Source organism: Chiloscyllium punctatum, chromosome 9, assembly GCF_047496795.1.
Source record: "Chiloscyllium punctatum isolate Juve2018m chromosome 9, sChiPun1.3, whole genome shotgun sequence".
Classification (NCBI taxonomy): Eukaryota; Metazoa; Chordata; class Chondrichthyes; order Orectolobiformes; family Hemiscylliidae; genus Chiloscyllium; species Chiloscyllium punctatum.
The window spans coordinates 60,189,928-60,214,291 of record NC_092747.1 but is presented as its reverse complement, the minus strand read 5'-3'; the positions used below and the strand labels follow the sequence as shown (position 1 = coordinate 60,214,291).

General features: G+C 38.7%; 1 protein-coding gene across 7 annotated transcripts in view; it reads right to left on the bottom strand.

The window, feature by feature from the left end:
- Nucleotides 1-5,195: 5,195 nt before the first annotated feature.
- Nucleotides 5,196-24,364, bottom strand: part of aff3 (AF4/FMR2 family, member 3) — a 152,704-nt gene continuing 133,535 nt past the window's right edge. For all 7 annotated transcript variants that reach the window (XM_072577637.1, XM_072577641.1, XM_072577640.1 and 4 more), the window contains 6 exons: nt 20,024-20,095; nt 15,082-15,175; nt 12,000-12,137; nt 9,616-9,665; nt 8,830-9,053; nt 5,196-5,928 (listed from right to left, as the gene is read on the bottom strand). In XM_072577637.1, the coding sequence (XP_072433738.1) occupies nt 5,807-5,928; nt 8,830-9,053; nt 9,616-9,665; nt 12,000-12,137; nt 15,082-15,175; nt 20,024-20,095 (700 nt within the window). In that variant the 3' untranslated portion in view covers nt 5,196-5,806. The remainder of the gene's footprint in view (nt 5,929-8,829; nt 9,054-9,615; nt 9,666-11,999; nt 12,138-15,081; nt 15,176-20,023; nt 20,096-24,364) is intronic.

Sequence of the window (24,364 nt, the reverse complement as noted above, 5' to 3'; positions counted from 1 at the left end):
TCCTTCAATCATCAAGTCAACTTGCCCAGTGCCTTCCATAAATCTGCTTGCTGATCCTGTGTCAGCTTGTGCATTATGAATTCACGATGAGGTCTCCTGAGGAAAGAGGATGGCCCCTCCTCTGTACCATCCTGTCTATCAAGACCTCTAGATATCTGCTGCTGTAGATAATTGTGTGTTGTAGATAAAGAGTAACCAGTGGATGTATTTTATTTAGATTTCCAGAAGGCATTTGATAAAGTGCCACAGCAAAGATTATTGTAGACAATAACAGCTCATGCTATAATGTGTTCATATGTTCGGGGGGGATAGCATATTGTTAGAGCTAGAACATTGGCTGGCTAACAGGAAGAAGAGAATAATAATAAATGGGTCTTTTCCAGGCTGGCAGGATGTTGTGAGTGGTGTACCACAGGGGTCAGTGCAGGGGTTTCAATTCTTTTCAGTTTATATAAATGACCTGCATTAAGGGATTTAAAATGTCACAGCTAAATTTGCTCACATTGCAAATTAGATAGGAAAGTGATCTGTGAAGAGAGCTTAAGCAGCCAATAAAAGGATATTGATAAGTGAAATAAGTGAGCAAAGATCTCGTAAAGGAGTACAATGTTGGAAAATGTGAAATTGCCTATTTTGGCAATAAAAAATGTTATCTCAATGATGAGAGGTTACAGAGTTCTGAGAATGCAGAGAGATCTATGTGCCCTAGTGCCTGAATCACAGCTGGTTAGTATGCAGGTACAGCAAGTCATCAGGAAAGCTCAAAGGATATTATGTTATATGGGGATCAGGTATTCTTCAATTATGCAGGGCATTGGTGAGACCACATCTGGAGTACTGTGTACAGTACTGGTCAGTGGACTTGTGGATGTTAATGCTTTGAAAGCTGTTCAGGAAAGGTTTACTAGACTAAGACCTCAAATGAGTGGATCACCTTTGGACAAAAGGCTAGAAATGAGTTTAGAAGAGTTGACAGTGACTTAATTACAACATATATGATTGAGGATACTTAATCAAGTCGATGTTGAAAGGATGTTCTCTCTGCGGAAGAATCTAGCACGAGGGGTCACAGTTTAAAAATAAGGGTGCGTCCACTTAAGACAGAGATGAGGAAACATTTTTTTCTGTCAGAGGGTTATAAGTCTTTAGAATTTCTTTCCTAAAAGGACAGTAGCTGCAGAATCTTTAGCTATTTTAAGGCAGAGGTAGATAGATTCTTGATTACCAAGCAGATAAAAGATTATTGGGAAATGTGCATGAATGTAGATTTGAGGTTAAAATTGGATCAGCCATGATCTTATTGAAGGGTGGAGCATGCTTGAAGGATCCAGTGACCTACTCTTGTTCCTTGTTCATATATTCGTGAAACAGGGAGCTAACTTGCTTCTGTCAGCCACTTCTGGGACAATTCTACACAGGGAACTCCAGACTGATAGCATTCATTCTGGTGCATTAATGTGTTTTAAATATGGTGCCAGTTCCAGGAGTCCAGGAGGTCCTAGCAGTGACGAATGCTTTAATCTGTGGTGAGACGGAAGATATGATGAGCAGGGTTCTGTAGAGGCACGGTGTGAAGGTAATAAGGCGAGTTTTGAAAAACAGCTCAAAACATTTTGTTAGGACAGAGAGAAATTCTCCTCAAAAACTCTCCAAAAATTGAAAATGAGCTTATTTCAAGTAAAATTCAGCTGTTTTCTCTAAATCTACCTGCCAACCCCTTGTATGATTCTAATGACCTCTATCAAAGTACAGAAAAATGAGTGCTTAGCAGCTCAAATAAAACTATTTTATGCAATTTATTTAATTATATGAATAACTGGCAGTTGGTTTGAACTGAGCTAAAAATTAGATAAATGCATCAAATCCTAACATTTTTTGGTGGGTCCCTAAACATTGTTTGTTTTGAAATGAGCGTATCTCACCTTGTGAATCTATGATGCGCAATAAGCCTATTTTCTGACCAGTGTTCATCATTTATTCGTCTCCGTAATTGGTGCAATAAAGTTGAATTTTTATGTTAAATTTTTGCCACATGTTCAGATATGTAAAGAAAAAACAAGTAAATAAAGGATAACACTGAAACATATAGATACATTTTGATCAAAAATAGAGAAAATGTTATTCTCACTGTGCACAGAGGAAATTGTATCAATTTGAAAATCCTATGTCCTTTCACTTTAAGTGTGGTTTTATCTCTCAGACTTATTAGTGAATGAGACTTCATGCATTCTCAGTGTGCAGCAAGCCACAAGCAGAAATCAGGTGGCTGCCATGAATACCAATCAGTTGTATTTGGACAGATGCATGTGGCCATTGTTCTAAGGTTCTGGATTAGTGGTGCTGGAAGAGCACAGCAGTTCAGGCAGCATCCAGCTTCCAGAATTAGGCTGGAGTCTCCTAGAATTGAAGATGGATCTCTAATCTGCTGCGAGCAATTGTGAAAATGAATAAATTTAGGAACATCAAAAAGATTAAACTCTTCTGTATAGTCATAAAAATATTGAAGATGGAAAAGAGGCTGTTTGACTACAGTCAGCATTCACCCAGTTTGGACAATGGTGAGTATTGTTGCTTTCCATCTGGTGTGGGAAGGTAATGCGTCATAGGGATGGATCTTCTAGATAATCAATGGCAGCAATAACAATGATTGTTGGGGATATGGTGGGGAGAAGGTTGGGAGTTGATAGGAAAAGGACTTTAACCTCACACCTTCAATGCATTTTCTGAGCTGACAAGGCACCTGTGTCAAAGTTCACTGGACAATGTAACTTTAAAAAAGGTTCTGGGATTTACACATGAAAGAACTGAAACCAACATAGTCATTCTAAAAGATGAGAGATTTAACAAACAATCCAGGTATTTTTCAATTTATAATTTGAGTTGCATTACACTGTAAACATTTGCTATAAATTCTGTGTCTTATGATCTTATACTCCATAACCACCTAATGAAGGAGCAGTGCTCCAAAAGCTCATGCTTCCAATTAAACCTGTTGGACTATAACCTGGTGTTGTGTGATTTTTAACTTTGTACAACCCAGTCCAACACCAGCACCTCCAAATCATTCTGACAAAAGACAGACATTGGAACTCTCCAATTAGTATTTACTTTTTCATGTAAAGTGCTGTCATTAAAAGTTTTAAAAACCATCCAATTGAGCTACATTAACATTAATGTGAACAAATCAAAAAGCAAGAATCTGCAAAACTTAAACTTGAAATGAAAATGCATTTTTAAAATTAAGAATTTTAATTGTTTTGATCAGGCTATTGTAATATCTACATATTCATGTTCATGGTACTGTAAACTGATAATGAATTCCACTTAGTACACCTAAGAATTTACCTAAGAATTTGTATGATTCCTGAGAATTCATTCACATCGCCATGCCTATCTATTATATTAATTATAGTAATTTAATTGACTTCATATATCTGCACATTTCATCTAGAAATATAAAATCACTGACAGAAGTGGTGAAAATATTAGATATGTATGCTAGACTGAAAAGTAAAATACTTTTATAAACAAGTTGAATGCACTACCATTAAACAACTGTATACTATATTCAATATTATTGTTTAAACCAATGATGAGCTCTGTAAGAAACAAATGCACTTTGGCTATGAAATATTTTTGATGAATGAGTAACAGTTCACTAATAGATCACAAACATAAAGCAGAATAGGTGAAGCTTATTAACAAAGGAATAAAATGAATATTTTGTGTTGGGACAAAATAATACTGGATTAATAGTTACATTCTGGTTGAAAATAAATGTTCAGACCATTTTTTTATTGAAGATGCTAAAGATGTGAGAGCAGTTTACTAATTAATTTAATCCCATAAAGTCTATATTGGTAAGATATGATAAAATATCTTGGCATGGCATTAAGACAGAGAGGAAAAATAATCTTCAGATCAAATTTGAACAAATAATAACCGAAATGATAATTGCTTGTTATTGATATTTTTAAACTGTTGAAAACCTGTCCCAAAACCTGATCCACATTATCTTCTAGTTTAGATTAGATTAGATTACTTAGTGTAGAAACAGGCCCTTTAGCCCAACAAGTCCACACCAACCCACCGAAGCGCAACCCACCCAGACCCATTCTCCTACATTTACCCCTTCACCTAACACTTCGGGCAATTTAGCATGGCCAATTCACCTAACCTGCACATTTTTGGATTGTGGGAGGAAACCGGAGCACCTGGAGGAAACCCACGCAGACACGGGGAGAATGTGCAAACTCCACACAGACAGTCACCTGAGGCATGAATTGAACCCAGGTCTCTGGCGCTGTGAGGCAGCAGTGCTAACCACTGTGCCACTGTGCCGCCCATAATTTACATAGTTTACTGAAACTATTTTTTTTATCTGATGACATTTCATTTTGATCATGTAGAAAGATGATAGACAAACAAGTCACCAATGCAATATTACCATGTATTGTTATTCATTAAATTGATGTTGAACTTAAAAAAGTAAATTGGAATGAGGAAACTTAGTATGAAAAGTATTTAGGAAAAAAAATGAAGCAAACACTTTGTTTCTCTCTTAGAATTATCCTTTCTCACCGATGTTTTTGAGGTTATCTGTACAATAGAGACTTTCCTCCCTTATCCTAAACTGACAAGTTACTTCAATTTGCAGAAAAGATATTTCGTGTATACTCTTTCATGAACAGAATATTACTGGACTCAAGGGACACAATTTCTATAAGGATTCCTCAATCACAGGTATGGCTTTTGCAGAAGGTCACCGAAAATCCTGGCTTCCGTTAGGGTTTCTGCTGACTTTTCCTTGAAGTCATAGCACAAGTTTAGCCAAACCGCCACAGAAATCCCACATTCTGGTCAGCTGCAACTGCATTGAAGACTGAAAAATGGATCTTTTAGAATATTTCCATAATTCAGCTTGCCTATGGGGCATGTTCTTGCGATATGAAGTTTGTGGGAGACAAATATGGTTCTGAAAATAATTTCCAGAAGTTTTCACCTTACCCACAGAATGTCATCTTTCATTTTCTTTTTCAAATAGCACAATGTTACCAATAAAATGTTATAGCATGTGATGAAGCAGAATTTTAAATCAAAAATGACCATTTAAAATCTGCACCTTAGAAAACCCTTTTAACCATCATGAAGTAATCGTTACATACATTCATATTTACAACACATGCTCTGAGCAATATTTCTAAGACAGCTTTTATTTTTTCTAAGCAGGAATTTCATCTCTGTCATTATTGACACCATCAACAATCTTAACCTAAATGGTTGTCTGCTTCTGATTAACAGATACTTGTTATTTGTTATCATAAATTGCACTTACCCTTTTTACTTTTTCTTATAAAATATGAATACATAATATGATATTATTTCAGATTTTCTTTATAAGGTATCTTAAAAGTTAGAAACCTAAATAAGAAAGCAAATAAGGTTTGAAATACATGAGCAGTTGGCAGTGAAGACATATGAACAAGCAGGGTGAAAATAGATTCTTTTGTTGCACAAGTTTGTAATATTCAGAAGCTGGCAATTGGTACTTCTTGATGTGACAGCAGTATCTGCTGAAAAGGGAAAACAAAAGGAAAGAATGCTAAAAAAAATTGCACCAATGTTTCTTCAATCTCCTGACAAATTCATAGACTGAAGCCTTTAACATCAAAGAAGTATCAAATTTAAGATTTGAAATTCTGTGGCAAAAATTTCCTTCAATGTGCTCAGGAGACTTTCTGCATTAACTAGCAGTTCAGCACTTTACAATTGAACGTACATGGAATGTGATCATTCAAAAAGAGCACTACAACATGTGATTACTGATTCGGATCCAATGCAGTCCTTGTTGAGTGTAACGAACAAGCTGTGTCATACTACTTTGTAGTGTTATAGGTCCCATCTGTGCATCAAGATCATGAAAGAATTCTAAAAAGAAAAAAGGTAAAGTTACTTTCTAATGCAAGGAACTTAAATTTAAAAGAAACACCATGTTAAATGTGTGAAGGTAAATAATAACACAGATTTTACTCTTTTCAGTGGGTAAGCACAAATATTATAGCAGCAACATTGACTGGCAGGGTACTTGTGTGATATGTCATTTGTGTGTCATAAGTATGTGGAGTCAGTGAATCATGATGCCAAAGAGCCTCTAACGAATCTGTGACAGCTCAATTTGTGGAATTTTTACCTATGCGTCATAAGGTTCCAGATTCAAGATCCACTCCATACTTTCAGTACAGAATCAAAGCTGACACTCCAGTGTGGGAGAGAGGGAGTTGCTGTCTTTCAAATGAGATGCTGAACCAAGGCCCCACTGGAACACCTAATATGGGGCTTTCAGAGCACATGCAAGTGTTTGATTATACTTTACATTATTGTGAATTCCGGTAACCTGATAAGACCATGTGCTGACCATGATGAAAACAATGAATTCTGTCCCTCTATACGAGGCCCCAGTGATTTCTCAGTCACTGTGATGGAAAGGAAACTGTAGGATGTCACTGTGGGAAGGATCCATTGGGTTCAAAATTTAGATGCACGGCAATCTTGGCAGTCACTGACAGCACAGTCCACTCCACTTGTGTGGCTTCAGATTAGCTTGCAAGTTGAGCAACCAGCTTTGTTGAAACAGAGGTGCCTCTGACACTTCTGAAATGGAATTATGAGAAGTATTCCTGAGAAACCATTGGTGAGTAAGGAGAGCCCTTCTTCTGCTCCCTCTGTACAAGGCACAAAAAATGCCAATATAAAGGGAAAGCAACATTCATACTGTTTAAGAGGACAGTGCAGATTGCTTGGTAGGCAGACTCTGATTAACAAAGGCATTGCACTAAGAAATTAACCTGAAAATGACCATCACCTACTTTGATGAGTTCAATAAGCACAGTGTGGAGTCAAGTTATTTCTAGCCGTAAGATATCAAGCCTTGTGTATTAATATTTGTAGCCTCCAGCATATGCAACTATAGCACACTGTGAGCTTGACTGAAAATTCTAAATTAGTCATACTAAGAGGTTATTTAGCAAATTTGCTCATTTGCAGAAACACATCTAATGTTGCACACTGTGTTTTGAGTTTTGCAAGTGGGGCTAACTGTATATGGAAAGTATTTTGCCTATTGTGAAGGGACACGCTATTGGATAAGGTCTTCTGTCTTTGCATGTATACCCTATGTATCAACACTGAAATTCAGATAACACATTACTCAGTGGTATTATAGTTTTTGCCTAAACTAAAACAGTAATTGGTGAACATCATTCATGTTGCTACTGAAAAATAATAGCATGAAATATCTAGCTTCTCCTGCTGCCAGGACAGAGGATATTTGTGGGAATGGCTCCTGGGATGAGAAGCTTCATTCATATAGTAAGATTGGAGGAATTGGTACTGATGTCCTTGGTGAAGAAAAGTTGAGCAGAGATTTGATAGAAGGATCAAAATTAGGGTTAAGATCTGAAATGTAGTATCTGAGAATATGGTGAAAGCTGGATCAATAGAAGCTTTCAAAAGGAAAAAGAATAACTGTCTGTAATGGAATGATTTGTTGGGGAGAGGTTCTACTCAGTAGAATAGCTCCTTTATAGGGCTAGCACTGACATGATAGGATGTATGGTCTCCTTCTATGTTGTAACCATGCTACAGGCTAGATTTTGTCAACTGCATGCTATTCCCAACTTTCAGTCCTAACTGAAAACGTGTGCCATTTCTGCTTTCTTTCTTTTTGCCTTTTCCTACACAGTTATGATTTAAATTCTGAGTGCCAAGACATGCATACAAAACATATTAAATTCAATATACAGACACTTAGTGGCAGAGGACACTTTTCACTGATGAAACCCCTGCTCCCTCCATGACACCCAGGTCACCAGGCCCTTTCTATTTCATTCCTTAACGTTCCTAACCTCATCCTTTGTCCTCTCTTGGATTCTCTTTTAACCGTTCACTCCACAACTGACTCACCTTTGCTGGTCCTCAGCAGCAAAGCAAGAGTACATTCTCCTGCTCTCCTCCCTTGTACCAAAAAGCTAAACAATAAATCATTTTTCCTTTAAGCCTTACGGAACTGGAAAAAACCTGCTGCACATCACTTTTAAATAATCGTGCACGAGGTGCTACAAGATTGTTTTGCATCACTGACTTTATTTTGAAGGTAGGACTTCACTGAAGCCTATTTCACTTTAATAAATATTGATGGATGGAAATGTGTTACAAGCTGTCATAATTTTCAATATACCATTGAGTTTATTGCTACATCACAACTTGCAAACAGTATATCACAATCTTCAATTTCACCTAATTACATCACTTTGCGTGCTTCCTGCTATTATTGGCTCCATAAAAATACTCCCCTCCCCCCCTCCCCCCAACCCCACATTCCACCAATGATTTTATCAAGCAAGCATTAAACAGTCTTGAGTTGTTATTTTGAGTCTGGATGAAGTTACTAGGAATTATCACCAGCATCTTCAGGTTGCAATCTGTAAGATGAGAAAGGGTGCATTACATATAAACTGCTTGGCAAATCTGTCTGAATGACTAGCAAATACATACATTTCAGTCTGGATATGGAGCTTGCTTGAAGTGCACTTTTGAAACAACTCCCAGAATAATGATGATACAAAACAGATATTAGTGGATTCGAGGGAAGCAAAAGTTCTTCACCATTCTGATGTTTTCATGTTTGACATTCACATTGTCTCTGAACCTCATTTTGTGCTCTTGTGAATGGTATCTCATTTTTACACATCAGACAGGCAAACTAAAAAGCAATTCATTACAGCAGTCAAACTATTATGTCTTATCTCCTGATTGAGCCAAAAGATATACCTTTGTTCTCCTTGGTCAACTTATCAGCCATTTCCCAGTAGTCATAACTGTAGAGAATGCTGTTGGTGATGTTAACATGGTTAGCAGCCAACTGATGGATACGCTGTGGAATGTTAATGGTTGAAGAGGGGGATGATCCACGGTTACTGGAACTGCTCTCAAGCAATCCAGCTGAACTAACAAGGGAGGATGTAGATACCATTGGTGTAGATGTTCTTATAAACCTAAAATGGAAAATACAAATGTAACTGAAAAATATCCACCTGGCTGATTCTCACCCATTCACTAACAAATCCCACTATAATCAGTGGATTCACTTACAATCATCTCCCCATATGAACTGTCATCTTGCCTGTCAGACATTCACAACCCACATGGACTTTCACTCCTCCCTTATTGGCCCCAGATGCATGAACTTTATTTCTGTCCTAGACAAAAGTGGGGACTGCAGATGCTGGAGATCAGAGTCAAGATTAGAGTGGTGCTGGAAGAGCACAGCAGGTCAGGTGGCATCCGAGGAGCAGGAAAATCGACGTTTCGGGCAAAAGCCTTTTTCTGTCCTCCCCAAGGAAATGTCTTTGTGGAAGCCCAGTCTGGGTTGTACAGACTCACCAACATAGTTCTAAGTCTCAGGCTACATGAAACCAGTCATGGTTTGCTGTTTGCTGCTCCTTCACTCATAAACTGTTTCTCTCCGCATTTGCAGATGATAAACTCACTATGTATGTTTTAGGATAATTTTCACACTGTTTCATTTTAGGTCAGAAGAAAAGAAAGTGTTCTTACTTGTCACTGGTTCCCCAAAGGTTTGAATTTTTAGCTGTTTCACCAGAGTCCTGCAATATTAAAATACAGATATATCAGTTTTAGACAGATATTTTAAAACTTGTTGCATGTATGAAGTTTTTTTATCAAATACTCTTACTTGTTCCCATACTTGTTAATATTCATTTTTCAAGTAGTTAATACCCAATTAAAATAACTAATGGACTAAATAAATTGTTTGTGATGGAGAATTCCACATTCCAACTACCCATTGTGTAAATTATGTGATGAGAGACACCACCTTGGTAAACTTTTCTGACGGGAACTAATAAGTAATCCCAGAATGTTATCAATTTAACTAAAAGCAATATCCTGATACAAATTACCTGAAATTCCTTCTAGGTCAAATTGTCAAAAATCCTAAACTGTGAAATAAGAAACAAAATTTGAACTAAATTTTAAATTGCAAGAAATATGGACATCATGTGCTCATGTTTTTTCCTTGATAATTTTATTTTGTTTTCACTTGGTCCATCTGGTCTTTTTCAAACTTTGTGACTTTTGGCTTTTGATGTCTGGAACAGAAATTTTCAGCAGTTTAGTGTTGATCTACTTAAAATGATTCTGGGTGAACTACTGTTGTAATGTCATGTAGAAATACAGAACTTGTATATTGCTGGAAAAAGTCACATTTTATCAAAACCTTTCATCTGGAATTAATGAGAACTTTTTTGCAAGAATACAAATTCAGGGGAAAAATTAACACTATACTGCATGAGAGGGGGATGGTGACATTTTGGCAAGTGGACTCAAATTGTTAGAGGTATTGCCATGGAGGATGTATCTGTTAATGCTGATTGACAATTAACTGCCAGCCTTTGGTTAAATTTTGAACTAGGCAATTTGACTTTGATTCATCAAGATAGTGCCCTGAGAAATGAACTAGTCAATGGCTATCACAAGTTTTGTTGCATTGAAACAGGTGCAGTGCGTATACATGTTCTTTCCATCTGCAAAGAAACAGGGCCACATACATTATTATACATAGCTTCTAGTACATGCATATGTGCCATTCTGTGAGCCCAACTTATATTTATAAATTTGTTGTCATTATCCAGTAAACATTGTCCAATTGCAGAATCACATCTTTACTTATATTAGAGTGTTGCAAGCTTTTCAATTGTGAGCTTGTTGGGTTCACAGCCAATGGGACATGCTGTTTGACATGAGGCACCAATGTTTGGGAAATATAACACTTATACTTGGCATCACTGCTGCAATGAAGTTCATCTACCACGTTACTCATTTATGTGATCGAAGAAATATCTTCTTGGCTCCACGGTGACATCTTGTCAGTGGTGAATATTGGTTTTCCCCTTGAAGTTGTATTCTTGCAAAATGACTTAATCAGTGCCAGATGAAAAGCTTCTAAAAGCGTAGTGATATTGTTCAATGATTAAGCGGCAACTGAATAATGCACAGGAAACAAAAGCCCCAGTGTTTGATACTATTTAGTTTTGAATAGATTCATTGCTCCCAAGTAGCTCACTCTCGTCAATAACATGACATCATCAATGACGGGTCAAATGACTTCCTTCCAATGGCTCTATGGGATGTATTTTACAATGGAGGCGTGTGCTTGCCCTCCTGGTTGAAAGGTTATGTGGAGCAGGCTAGTTTTAAAAACAACTACCCAGTAGCCATAATATGCTGGAGTCTTAATAAGCCTTAAGTAGAATGTCTATACCTCAGGAACAGACAGTCCCATTCCTGAAAGCTGCCAGCCAATTCAGTTGGAGTCTCAGCTGCATCAGAATTCAGTTGTGGCAAGTGCCATGACGACAAGCATTCCTGAGGAGAAGCACCATGGATGCCATGCAAATTCAAGTTTTTATTCAGCAAGGGATCAGAGGTGTAAAGGGGATCAAGAAGTAAATGATAGAGGTTTTGGTGTGGAGGCACAAAATGGGGTTATGAACATGGGATAGGTGCTCTAATATGCCCACAAACTAGGTATGCCATTTCCTTTCCACTTTTAGAACAGGTAAGAAAAGTAGCAGTTGGACTTCCTCCGTTCCACTTTCCGTCGTCATGTATTTTTCTGGTCAAGGTAGTAAAAAACCCATAGTTAGTCAACAATTGGCTGGGGCCCAGGGGCGGGGAATGTGTGTAGAGGTTGTTTGCTGATTGTAGTATAGCTAGCTGAACTAACTCTACTTGCACAGTGAAATTGTGCCTAATTGACATCTTTCTTTGGAAGTTTGGTAACACCTCATAAAAACACACTGATTCAATGGCACAAAATTCTACAATTCAATTGCTGAAAAATCTACTCTAAATTTTATTTGTTGTAGAAATTAGTTTTGCTAAACATTAGTTAAGAATGTAGCTTATAAAATCAATACCTGTTTTTTCCCAAAATTGCAGCAATGATGAGTACATTTGAGCTTAAGTGGACGACTGCAGTACTGATGTGCGCTCAATTCCTTCTGATGCACATTAGTATGTGCAATACCACTGGTTAGCACTTCTTTTCTGTTACACTAGAACAGAGAGCAAAGAAGAATAGTCAGTTTGGTTAAAGAGTCTTCTGTTAATGACTAAACAAAAAGATCATGAAATTTGCAGGCAACCCACAATTTTCAAATGAGCATGTTTGTGGGTAAAGCTAAGCTAACCTGTATTTGTGAATAAAAATTCCTGCATATGAGATGTAAGTTAGGGGATAGAATCACACTTTTTTAATATGGAGTATGGGTATAAGTCCACTTTGGGCTTGTCAGGTTTTCTTGAGAAGTTGCATTCTTCTCAGATCATTGCATTTTCATATACGTGAAAAATGCCAAATTTTAAGGGTAGATGAACGAGATGTTCTGCCCCTACCAAACCTTGCCATCTCCAAAACCTGGGAGCCATATTTAAGAGACATTCAGTGTGCACTTCATTCTCTGGAACCCAGGAGCAGATCTCAACCTTCACTGTCAACCACTCGTAGAAATGACACATACCAAAATTCAATGTTTTTTTTCATGTCTCCCTAGAAGTTTCCCAGTTGTCCATTCAGGAGAGAAGGGAAGTGACTTTCCAAAGGGATGGCAATGGTAGACCATAACGACAGACAAAGGCAGCCTGGACAGAGATTAATGCAGAGGTCAATATCCATGGCTGCCTCAGGAGAATCCAGGCTCCTGTGCTACAAGAAGATGAATGAACTGCTGCGTTCCACCAAGGTATGTATTTTTGTCTACTCAATGCCTTATGCCCCTGTGAATGTGAGTTAACATTGTCAGGTTGCTGTCTTTGCACAGGAAATTGGATGCCAAGTATCTCCATCAAGTGACTAGTGACAACTCTGTCAGTTCATTGCAGCTACCAATGGAGCACCACTGGCACCACGGCAGTACAGCCTCTCACACATCTGCCCAGGTTCACACTTAAAACATAAAAGGACCTACAACACTCAGTAGTTCATTCACTTCAGCTCACTGACCTTACTTCACAACTAGGAAAACAAGCACATTTGAGAGCTTCTAAACAAAGGCTTGCAGAGAACGAGGATATAACCATAAAAGATGGCATCAGGATGAACACTTCACGGCTCCTGACCCCCTTTGAAAAGGAGGTACTAAGTTGATAAGAGAGGAAGGGATCTTCAAAGACAGTTTACATATGTCGAGATGTCTAGTGAGAAGCCTCCAATCTGTTATTCCTATTTGCACATCAAGTCCCAACATCTTAATGAAATCTTGGGCCACTTGTTTGTATTTTTTGATGCACTCTCTGAAACCCAATCCTAAGCCATGATAATAAAAAAGAAGAATCTCATTACCACAGACCCATCTCTATCCACCCCCGAACTACATCTCTAAGAAGAAATAGCCTCAGAGGATGCACCTTCAATACCTTCCTCCCATTCTCCATCAGTGCAGAGAGTAACATTCATCTCAGTGGGTAATCTATCTAGGGTGTGCTCAGCTTCACATTCTGGAGATCACAACCCTGACACAGGCCCACAGCTAGTAAAGGAAGCAATGACCAAAATCTCTGACACTCAGAAGATAGCTGGAGAACAGGGCCCTGCTGCTTCCAGTACAGATGATGAGTCTCTGGACTTGGCTATTAATGAGCTAACAGAGCTGCACAAACAAGCAGGGGAATGTCTGGCAGAGGTGCCAGAGATAATGTGCAGACTGGAGCCAAATATGTCCACGTTGTGTCATAGCTCGACATGTGAGTTCAAGATGATCTCCATGGAATGGGTGGTTGTCATGATGGAGTGCCAGATCCTGCAGAAGAGTCAATGTTTGCCAGAAATGAGCGGGGACCTTCACTCCATCACTGGGGCCATAGATGTGTTCATTCAGTGACTAGGCAAAGGGGGTTGGGGGGGGGGGGGGGGGGGACACGGTGGTGGTGGTCTCCAAGGCATCTAGAATCTCCCAAGGTAATCCATTCCCTCAGAGGCTGGGGATGTCCAACTGCACACTGACAGCATCAGACAGGCACCCAGGGATTGCCATCTCAGGCCACTGAGGAGGTGCCCTGTTATACCACCTCCCCTTTGCCAGAGACCCAATCTCTCATCAGGTCAGACTGAGGAGATTGCACCTGCCCCTGTTCAGATTTCCCGTGCAAACTAGAGCCCTTTGTGCCCTGGAACACCAGAGGACACCTGCCAAAGTCATTGAGGCAAGTCTGCAGGCTTCCTCAACTTCAACTGCAACCACCAAGGTGGCACCAAGACGTAATAATAGGAACAGAAACATTAATGGCGAAGTCACTTCGGGTACACACGTATCAACACTCTGTACATCCTGCCATAATTATGGCACTTTGTACAAGAGTCGTGCAGTATCTTTCAATCTGTTAAGGCTGCTGAATATTTATGTTTCCCTTGTAGACTACGTAGAGGGTGCCTAATTCACCAACACTTCATGGGACACTGTGCAAAGAGTGCGGACGCTGTCACACAGATTGTTCACACATGCGTAAATCTTGCACCTTCTCAGCAAGATCTTCCTGCACTTTTCCACCAGATTTCAGAGCAGATCACATGACTTCTTCGTTCTTCCATTTTATATTCAAGAGACAGTCTCAAAAAATAATAATGATATAAACTTATTTTTTGTAACAACTGCAAACATATCTGTGACCCACCTCTCACTATTTACTTGTTGAAAACATTCAGAATCACTAACAATCATATGAATAACTGCTTAATTTACAGAGCTTGAAAAACGAGACATGCTTTGAAGCTTCATGTCTTACAGTCATCAGGATGGAAACTATTTGTAGAACTCCTTAAGAAATTAATTAATTTCTATATCTGGAGAAATATCACATCTGAATTGAAATACAATTTAATAAAGTTGAAAACAAAATTGTCATTCAAGCTACATTCAATAACTCTGATTATATTTTCACAGTGGAGAGTCAGTTGGAGTTTATGAAGTGACACGAAACTTAGAAAATGTATCAAATGTTTACCTTGAAATAGTCGATCAGGGCTTTAGAATATTTAACTGCACTGTCCCTCTTAAGTCTGAACATCCTCCAGTAAAGAAGTGCCAAACAGCGGTAACTGCAGAGATCAAAAAGAAAAATCTCTGTAAACTGGACTCAGGCTTAAAATCAGAATGTTCAACATGATCAAACTAACACATCTATAAAAGGAAACACTTATATGAATTTAGAGCATCTCATCTCTAATCCAAAGCATTTTAAAATCATGACTATAGGTTCCTAAAGCTTGCATTTGTTGGACTAACAGTTGAATTTAAAAACTGTAATGTTTGCCTTTTGCTGTAACAATAAGTGAGGCAATGAGCATTATTAACACTACAGGATAAACATGGCAACCATAGAACATAGAACATTACAGTGCAGTACAGGCCTTTCGGCCCTTAATGTTGCGCTGCCCTGTGAAACCAATCTGAAGCCCATCTAACCTACGCTATTCCATTCTTGTCCATATGTATATCGAATGATGATTTAAATGCCTGTAAAGCTGGTGAGTCTACAACTGTTGCAGGCAGTACGTTCCACCCCCTTACTACTCTCGGAGTAAAGAAACTACGTCTGATATCTGTCCTATATCTATCACCCCTCAATTTGAAGCTACGCCCCCTCATGCTAGCCATCAACATCTGAGTCAAAAGGCTCTCACTGTCCACCTGACCTAGCTCTCTGATTATCTTATATGCCTCAATTAAGTCACCTCTCAACCTTTTTCTTTCTAATGAAAACAGCCTCAAGTCCCTCAACCTTTCCTTGTAAGACCTTCCCTCTATACCAGGCAAAATCCTAGTAAATCTCCTCTGAACCCTTCCTAAAGCTTCCACATCCTTCCGATAATGTGGTGACCAGAAGTGCATGCAATACTCCGAAGTGTGGCCGCAACAGAGTTTTGTACAGCTCCAGCATGACCTCATGGTTCTGAAACCCGATCCCTCTACTAATAAAAGCTAACACACCATATGCCGCCTTAACAGCCCTATCAACCTAGATTAGATTCCCCACAGTGTGGAAATAGGCCCTTCGGCCCAACAAGTCAACACCGACCCTCCGAAGAGTAACCCACCCAGACCCTTTGACTAATGCACCTAACACTATGGGCAATTTAGCATGGCCAATTCACCTGACCTGCACATCTTTAGACTGTGGGAGGAAACCGGAGCACCCGGAAGAGATCCGCACAGACACGGGGAGAATGTGCAAACTCCACACAGACAGTTGCCCGAGGCTGGAATTGAACCTGGGACCCTGCAGCAGTGTTAACCATTGAGCCACTATGTCACCCTCTGTAGAATTAAAAACTAGGTAGCAACTTTGAGGGATCAATGTACTTGGACACCGAGATCTCTCTGCTCATCTCACTACCAAGAATCTTACCATTTGCCCAGTACTCTGTATTCCTGTTACTCCTTCCAAAGTGTATCACCTCACACTTTCCTGCATTAAACTTCATTTGCCACCTCTCAGCTCAGGTCAACCCAGCCCATCCATGTCCCTCTGTAACTTACAACATCCTTTGGCACTATCCACAACTGTACTGACCTTAGTGTCATCCATAAATTTACTAACCCATCCTCCTACGCCATCATCCAGATCATTTATAAAAATGACAAACAGCAGTGGACCCAAAACAGACCCTGCAGTACACCACTAGTAACTGTGAACTCCAGGATGAACATTTCCCGTTAACCAACACCCTCTATCTTCTTTCAGCTAGTCAATTTCTAATCCAAACTGTTAAATTGTCCTCAATCCCATGCCTCCGTATTTTGAGTAGTAGCCTACCATGGGGAACCTTATCAAACGTCTTACTGAAATCCATATACATCACATCAATGGCTTTACCCTCATCCACCTATTTGGTCACCTTCTCAAAGAACTCAATAAGGTTTGTGAGGCACGAACCCTTCACAAAACCATGTGGACTATCTCTAATCAACTTATTCCTTTCGAGATGATTTCAATCCTATCTCTTATAACCTTTTCCAACACTTTACCTACAACCAAAGTAAGGCTGACTGGTCTATAAATACCAGGGTTGTCTATACTCCCTTTCTTGAACAAGGGAACAACATTTGCTATCCTCCAGTCTTCTGGTACTATTCCTGCAGACACTGATGACATAAAGATGAAAGCCTCAGGCTCGTAATCTCCTCCCTGTCATCAAACATGGAAGTACATGGAACACCAAATGCTTCTAACAGAGATATCCTGCTCTTCCACATGGATATGTTATTGCAGTCCTTGTTTATAGACTCAACAATAAAGTTATTGAAGCTAGTGTATTGATGTCGTGGTGCTATTGTCATAGTACTAGTAGCAAAAAATATTACCGAACAGAAGGAGGCCATTCAGCCAATTGGTGTTTATGCCAGGTGGATAAACTAGGTATGAAGTCATAGAGTTTTATACTTTGGAAAGAGGCCCTTTGGCCCATCTTTTCAGTGTTGGTCATAAAGCACATATCTACTCTAGTCCCATTTCTAGTACTTGGCCAGTAGCCTTGTATGCATTTCAAATGTTCAGCTACCACTTCTTAAATGTTGTGATGGTTCTCACCTCTACCTCTCTTTTCGACAGATTTCCAGATCCCCATCACTCTCTAAGTGAAAACAAATGTTTCTTAAATCTCCTTTAAACCTTTTGTCACTGACCTTAAATCTATCCCCTCGGTTATTGAACCCATTACCATGTGGAAAATGTTCTATATATCCACCTATGCCCCTTATAATTCTGTACAACTCAATCATGTCCCCTGTCAGCCTTCTCTGCTCTTAAGAAAACAACCTCAGTTTATCTAGTCTCTGTTCAGAGTTGAAATGCTCCAGCTCAGGCAACATCCATTGAATCTCCTCTGTACCGTCTCGAGGAAAATCATCCATTAAGTTCCCATTCCAAACCCACTAAACCGCAACTGGTCCATAGCTTTGTGAGTTATAATGATTCAAGTGCAGATCCAAATACCACTAAACTATGTTGAGGACTTCTCTTTCAAACTCCCAACTGTCAGTGAATTCCAGAATGAAAAATAAAATTGCCTCACTTCCCTTCTAATCCTTCTATCTCTCCATTCGGGGAAACAGGTTTTTGCTGTCCAATCTATTAAGCTTTTCATTATTTTGTATTCTTCAATTAAGTCATCCCTGTGCCTCTTCTGTACTAAAGAGGATAACTGTAGTCTATTGAATCTTGCCTCATTTCTGCAGTAACATGTAAATCATCTTGTCATTCATGCCAAGAATTGACACTTGTGAGGAAAGGGGTCATGGATAGTGGTTGAGAGTTGGCAATTTTAGTGACCAACCTGGAATAATGGAATTCAGAATCACTTCATGTGATTCAGATTGAAAAACAAAACTGCCAGAAAAGAACTTTTGAAGGTCAGTTAGCTAGTTCTGTGAAGGCAGTGCTGTCCAGCAAGAGAAAACTCATTGAACATATTTTGATCTCGTCAAATCCAGAAAAATGATCAAAATAGGTTAAGTTGGTTCACTAACATAGATTAATGTGGTTTATTTATTTTTCTAAAGGAAGCGAAGTGAGTGCATTTTGATTATAACTTTCATGCTGTGCCTCTACTTGTTCTCTGCTTTGTTTCAATCTGCTACCGAAGAATTGGAGAAATGCATCTGAAAGCACAGGTGAAGGTTTGATTTTCAGTTCCGGTCATCGGGTGGTGCTTCTGTTTTGGAACAAGATGACACCATTGTGTAATTAGATATTGGCCAGTAAAGGCTTAACCTTGAACGTAAAATACAAAGACAGCTTCCAGGAGCAACCAGTATCCCTGAACTGGAGAGAAACTGTAACGTATACTTAGCATCACAAAAGTCAAATAAACCAAAGCAAAATGCTAAATACCCAAAAGCATAAGAAAGACACTTTCAAGTACTTCCCCTTCTGCAAATAATTACTTTATAGTTTTGTTAGTTCTATTTCTGCACACTGAAAGATTTTTCATGTATTTTATTAACCTTATATATATATACTATGTTAAAAATTAAGAACAGAAAGGACCTTAACTACTTATCGCAGACTCACCAAACAGCTAGCTCCTTTATAGGAGAGAAAGAACCAATTCCAATCAGCTTCAATAAATCTCCCTCTGTCTCAGAATGCTTGTCTTGGGGATCTTTTATACCTCACTCCACTAGGTGATGCTGACAGTCTGTCTCAGGATCCTCTAGCAAGGCTGGAGACAAGGAGTTCTACTGTAGCTTCCAGAGGGAGCAGATTTATCTGTACATATGGCTATCATGCAAATAATCCTTCTTTTACATATAGTATAGTGGCTAATGCTCTACCACTTCCCTACCACTGGTGGTGGTGGTGCGTGAGTCTGCGTTAAGTAGTTAAGGTCCTTTCTGTTCTTAATTTTTAACATAGTATATATATATAAGGTTAATAAAATACATGAAAAATCTTTCAGTGTGCAGAAATAGAACTAACAAAACTATAAAGTAATTATTTGCAGAAGGGGAAGTACTTGAAAGTGTCTTTCTTATGCTTTTGGGTATTTAGCATTTTGCTTTGGTTTATTTGACTTTTGTGATGCTAAGTATACGTTACAGTTTCTCTCCAGTTCAGGGATACTGGTTGCTCCTGGAAGCTGTCTTTGTATTTTACGTTCAAGGTTAAGGGGTAGGGGAGCTTGGTGGTCGGTGATTCAAGTAGGACAATTGAAGCCATTCAATATTTAATAACTCTCCATGCCCTAAAATGTTGTCTTGCTAAGCTACTTATTGAAAGGCAAACATATACATGATAGAAACAACTGAATTTGGATTTTAAACAAAATACTTCTATACTTGCAGTAAGACACAAAATGCACATCCTCTAATCTCCAATACTTTATACTATCAAAACAATTTTATGTAATCGGATTTAATTTTTATCTCATAATTAAGAAACTCACCACAAAGCAGCTAGCTTCTTATCTGCTTGAGTGGCTGTTACATCTGAATGATTCTTCAGTCTCATGGCATATCTTTAAACAAAATCCAAATTAAAGCGGTGGTATAAATAAAACATCACAGTAAAATTATTTACATTTTACCAGATTCACTCCCAAGCTGAGGCAGTTGCTTAATATACCTCCATTAACATGTTTTAATCCAATGTTAAATTAGACAATAACAGCAAATAAGCACTAAAGTATTAATCACTTTTACTTCAATTATAGAGTCATAGAATCACAGAATTAATCTGCAGTATTTCTAAATATGCTGAACAATCTGTCCTCTTAGCAATATTGTGTTATCCGTGTAAAGGGACTTTGTGACATCTAAGCATGACTGAAAAGAATTCAACCAATCCCACTCTCTTTTCCTTTCCCTAGAGTTCTGAATATTTTCTGTTCAAGTATTTATCATTTTCCTTTTGAAAGTTACAGTTTGATCTGTTTCTACCACGTTCACAGGCTCTGCATCTCTGATCTTGAGAATTTTAAAATATTTTCTCACAACACCTCTGTTTCTTTTGCCAAACATCTTTAATCTATGTTCTCAAGTTAGCAATGCTTCTGTACTGGGAATTGTTCCTCCTTACTTTACCAACAATGGAAATCTCAGATGCAATGTGCATAACTCGAATGTTTATTCTAGGAGTTTGGTACTTGGCTCCTTAATTTTATGTGGCTAACCTCACTCAACCCAGAAGCACAATTTTAAAGGTATTTTCAGAATATCAAATAGTTGAGATTCTGGTTTTATAATCATGGTATTATTTTGTTTAAATAATGCTGACCAATTGTTAAGAAATGAGTGATGTTCATTTCTCATGCTGCTTTTTTTGTTTTACTTCATTTGACAGTGCACCTGCCTGTATGACAGTTGCAATTCGGAAAATCATTTAAATCAGAAATGAAGTAAACTTGGATTTAGCCAGTGCAGATTAAGTACATCTTAGTTTCCTTGATTCAGGTGTTGACTCCAGGTTTCCAGTGCAAGTTTAACGTAATACTTATCCTAAATTGCTGAATTTCAATGCAAATTCATTCTAAATAAGTTCAAAGAAACTCTGAGTGGGGTGGAATGACAAAGTGAATTTTAAAGGGATCTGTTATATTCTGCTAATCAGATCATATCTGAAGGGTAGATGATCTCTGATAATATATAGTCAAATATAGCAACCTAAAAAGTTAGTCATTTGTCCTGGGATAGAATTTAAGTTGGAGATTATGTTATATAATTCCAAGCCTTGCATATAAGTGAGCTGAGAAAGTAGCTCTGCGATATCAAGGAAATGGACAACATTCAACAAATAACTGAACTGTGAACCGTGAAATGCAAAATGTATTTTAACAATTCACAAGAGACCATCTGCCATTTGACTTAGTTTGAATAAAGTTTATCTGCTTTCGTCTTTAAGCCTCCAGGTTCAGATCTTCCATATTGGAGTCTTAAATATCCATATGGCTAGAATTTTACTGAATCAGAATATTATGGACTAGGCCAGACCCCCTCAAAACATTTCAAGAAAGTAGCGCAGACCCTAACTTTGCTCCTTGCTTTAAGCAGGTGTAACGTGGATATTCCAGGAGGCATGCAGCTGCTCAAACCACTTAGTTTTAAACAAAACAACAGAATGTATTTACAAGATTACCAAATGAAACGCAAACAAAAGAGAACAGAATACAGAATAACTTAATCTATCTGAAAGCCCAACAGATCATCCCAACTTAATGACACCGTTCCCAGTACTTGCAACTATCCCCATGAACATGCCTTGTGTTTGATTTTACCTTTTTCACAAGGTAGAGAGAGATGTCCGAGAGAGAGTATGAGCATGGACCTACTTCTTTGGGTCCAGCAGCTTCAAAAATGCCTGACTGCTTTCAGTGAATAGCCAGTCTGGTAAAAAAAGCAAATTAAACCAGAGAAAAGCTGAGCCGGGAGAACCAGCCATTTCCCTTTCATTGTACAAGCGTTTTTTTAAAACTTAAAAGCCTTTTGCCTGAGGCAATATCAGTTAGCTTTAGAGAAATTGACCCTGCAACCCTTCAACTGAGACTTTTTGGAGTCTGTGTCTTTTATTAGCTCCCTGAAAAAAAAGGATAACATAACCATGTTAAAGGGACAGCTTCGTCATACTCTGAACATTTTCAAATTGAGGGCATAATTCAATTCTGACATTCCTGACTGTTTGTGGATATCTTTTTAGAGTGCAGGCTGGTTCAGGTATCAAGCCCAATACCTGCCTCCATTGTGGAGTTTTGCATGCTCTATACCTCCATAATTTTCATGGAGTCAGGTCAGCTCCTTTAAGATTCATGGTTCACAGCACCTCGGATGTGTTGCAAAACATTTTCTGCAAGAGGAAACTATTTGAAAGTTAAGTTCAAAAAGTCGTCTTCATAATCCCCATAACAGGTGATGTCCTCCACCCACCACCTATGGCCACTCACATCCTATGCCAGGTTCTTTGAAGTATGAAGAGCTGAAATTGCAATCACTGGAAACATCAACCTTGTGTAAACAAACATTATGAAATTGGCAGCAGAAACCAGAAAGCTAAAGCTGTCAACTGAGCAGTGGCACAGTTCCTTCAACTGAGTAATGAATGTCCTGACTCTCAGTCAAAGATACATAATGAGGCCAGACAAACATCTCAGCCCCTCCTTGATTGATATCTCTGGTTTTCTGATAAATGCTTTCTTTTTTACAACATTTATTTACACAAAGTTAAGAGATTCCACGTTCTTGCAGTTTCAGCTTTTTAGATTTTAAATGGACTGAATGATTGACACCTTTTTTAAAATTAATCCTCTTTCATAAAGTGGAAATTTATTAATGAATGAGTGTTTCAAGGTTATCTAAGATTATAAAGGAATCTTGATCATTTGGATCAATGGGCTGAGGAGTGGCAGATGGAATTTAATTTGGATAAATATGAGATATTGCATTTTGGTAAAATAAACAAGGGCAGGACTTAAATGATTAATAGTAGGGCCTTGGGTAGCGTTATAGTCCAGAGAGACCTGGGGTTCAGGTATATAGTTCTTTGACATTTACATAACAGGTGGTAAGAAGACATTACGCATGCTCAGACCATTTAGTATATAAGTTAGAACGTCATGTTGAGGTTACACAGGATGATGGTGAGGCCTCTTCTGGAGTATTATGTGCAATTCTGATCATCATGCTGTAGTGATTGTAATGAGGTCAGCCAGGTGGACATCATAGAACATGAACTTCCTGACTGGGGCTGTTAATCTGGTCCAATCAGGGATCCCTGTCTGACAGATATAAACAGGAGTGTCAACACCCTGGAGTTGTTCAGGGAGAGGTGGGCGCCGCAGGGAGTGGAGTGCACTATTTCCCCCTCCAACTCTATTTTGATTTAGTCCCTACCCTCCCCGTCACAGTTTGATCACACAGCATTGCCCTTTGATGTGAAGGGCAGTGCTTGTCACTGGCCACTCGGATGTTTTCCTATATTCCTGGTGGTGGAAATTGAATAAAGATTTGCACACCTTGTGTCTTCCACTGTGTCTCACACCTGCACACACACTATGGGTGCTGGGGAAAAAAATAAGCACTACCGCGGTTAGGCGGTACTGTGGGGGTTAAATAAAAAGAAAAAAGAGAAAAAAAGAAAAGGAAAAGGAAAAAAAAGAGAAAGAACAGGAGTGTTCAAAAAAAAAGATAAACAGAGATTCTCCCCTTCACTGTTTTGATCACACAGCATCGCCCTAATATAACAGGAGACTGCGGTAGTGTGGGGGGGTTAAAAAAAAACAGGAGTGTCACAGGTTCTGCTCAGCTGGCTCTGAGGGAGCTGAATCAAGATCAGCGTGGTGCTGGCATAGCATAGCACGGAGCAGGAAAATTGATGTTTTCAGCAAAAGCCCTTCAGGAGAGGACTTGCCACATATAAATGAAGGGTGAGTTGGTGATGGAATACTGGCCTATGTGGAGTCATTTAAGGAAGGAAATTATTAAACTGGAGAGGGTTCAGAAGTGATTTACCATAATGTTGCCAGGAATAAAGGCTTTGAGTTTTAAAAATCATCATGATAGGCTGGGACATTTTTCACTGGAGTGTTGCAAGTTGAGTGGTGACCTTATAAAGGTTTAGAAAAATCATTAGGGGCAAAAAAGATGATTAGCAATTTCCAAAGTTGAGATTAGAATGGTGCTAGAAAAGCCCAGCAGGTCAGGCAGCATCTGAGGAGCAGGAAAATTGATGTCTTGGGCAGGGGCCCTTCATTAGTTAGACTGTTCAAAACTGGGGGACATATTTTTAAGGTGAGAGG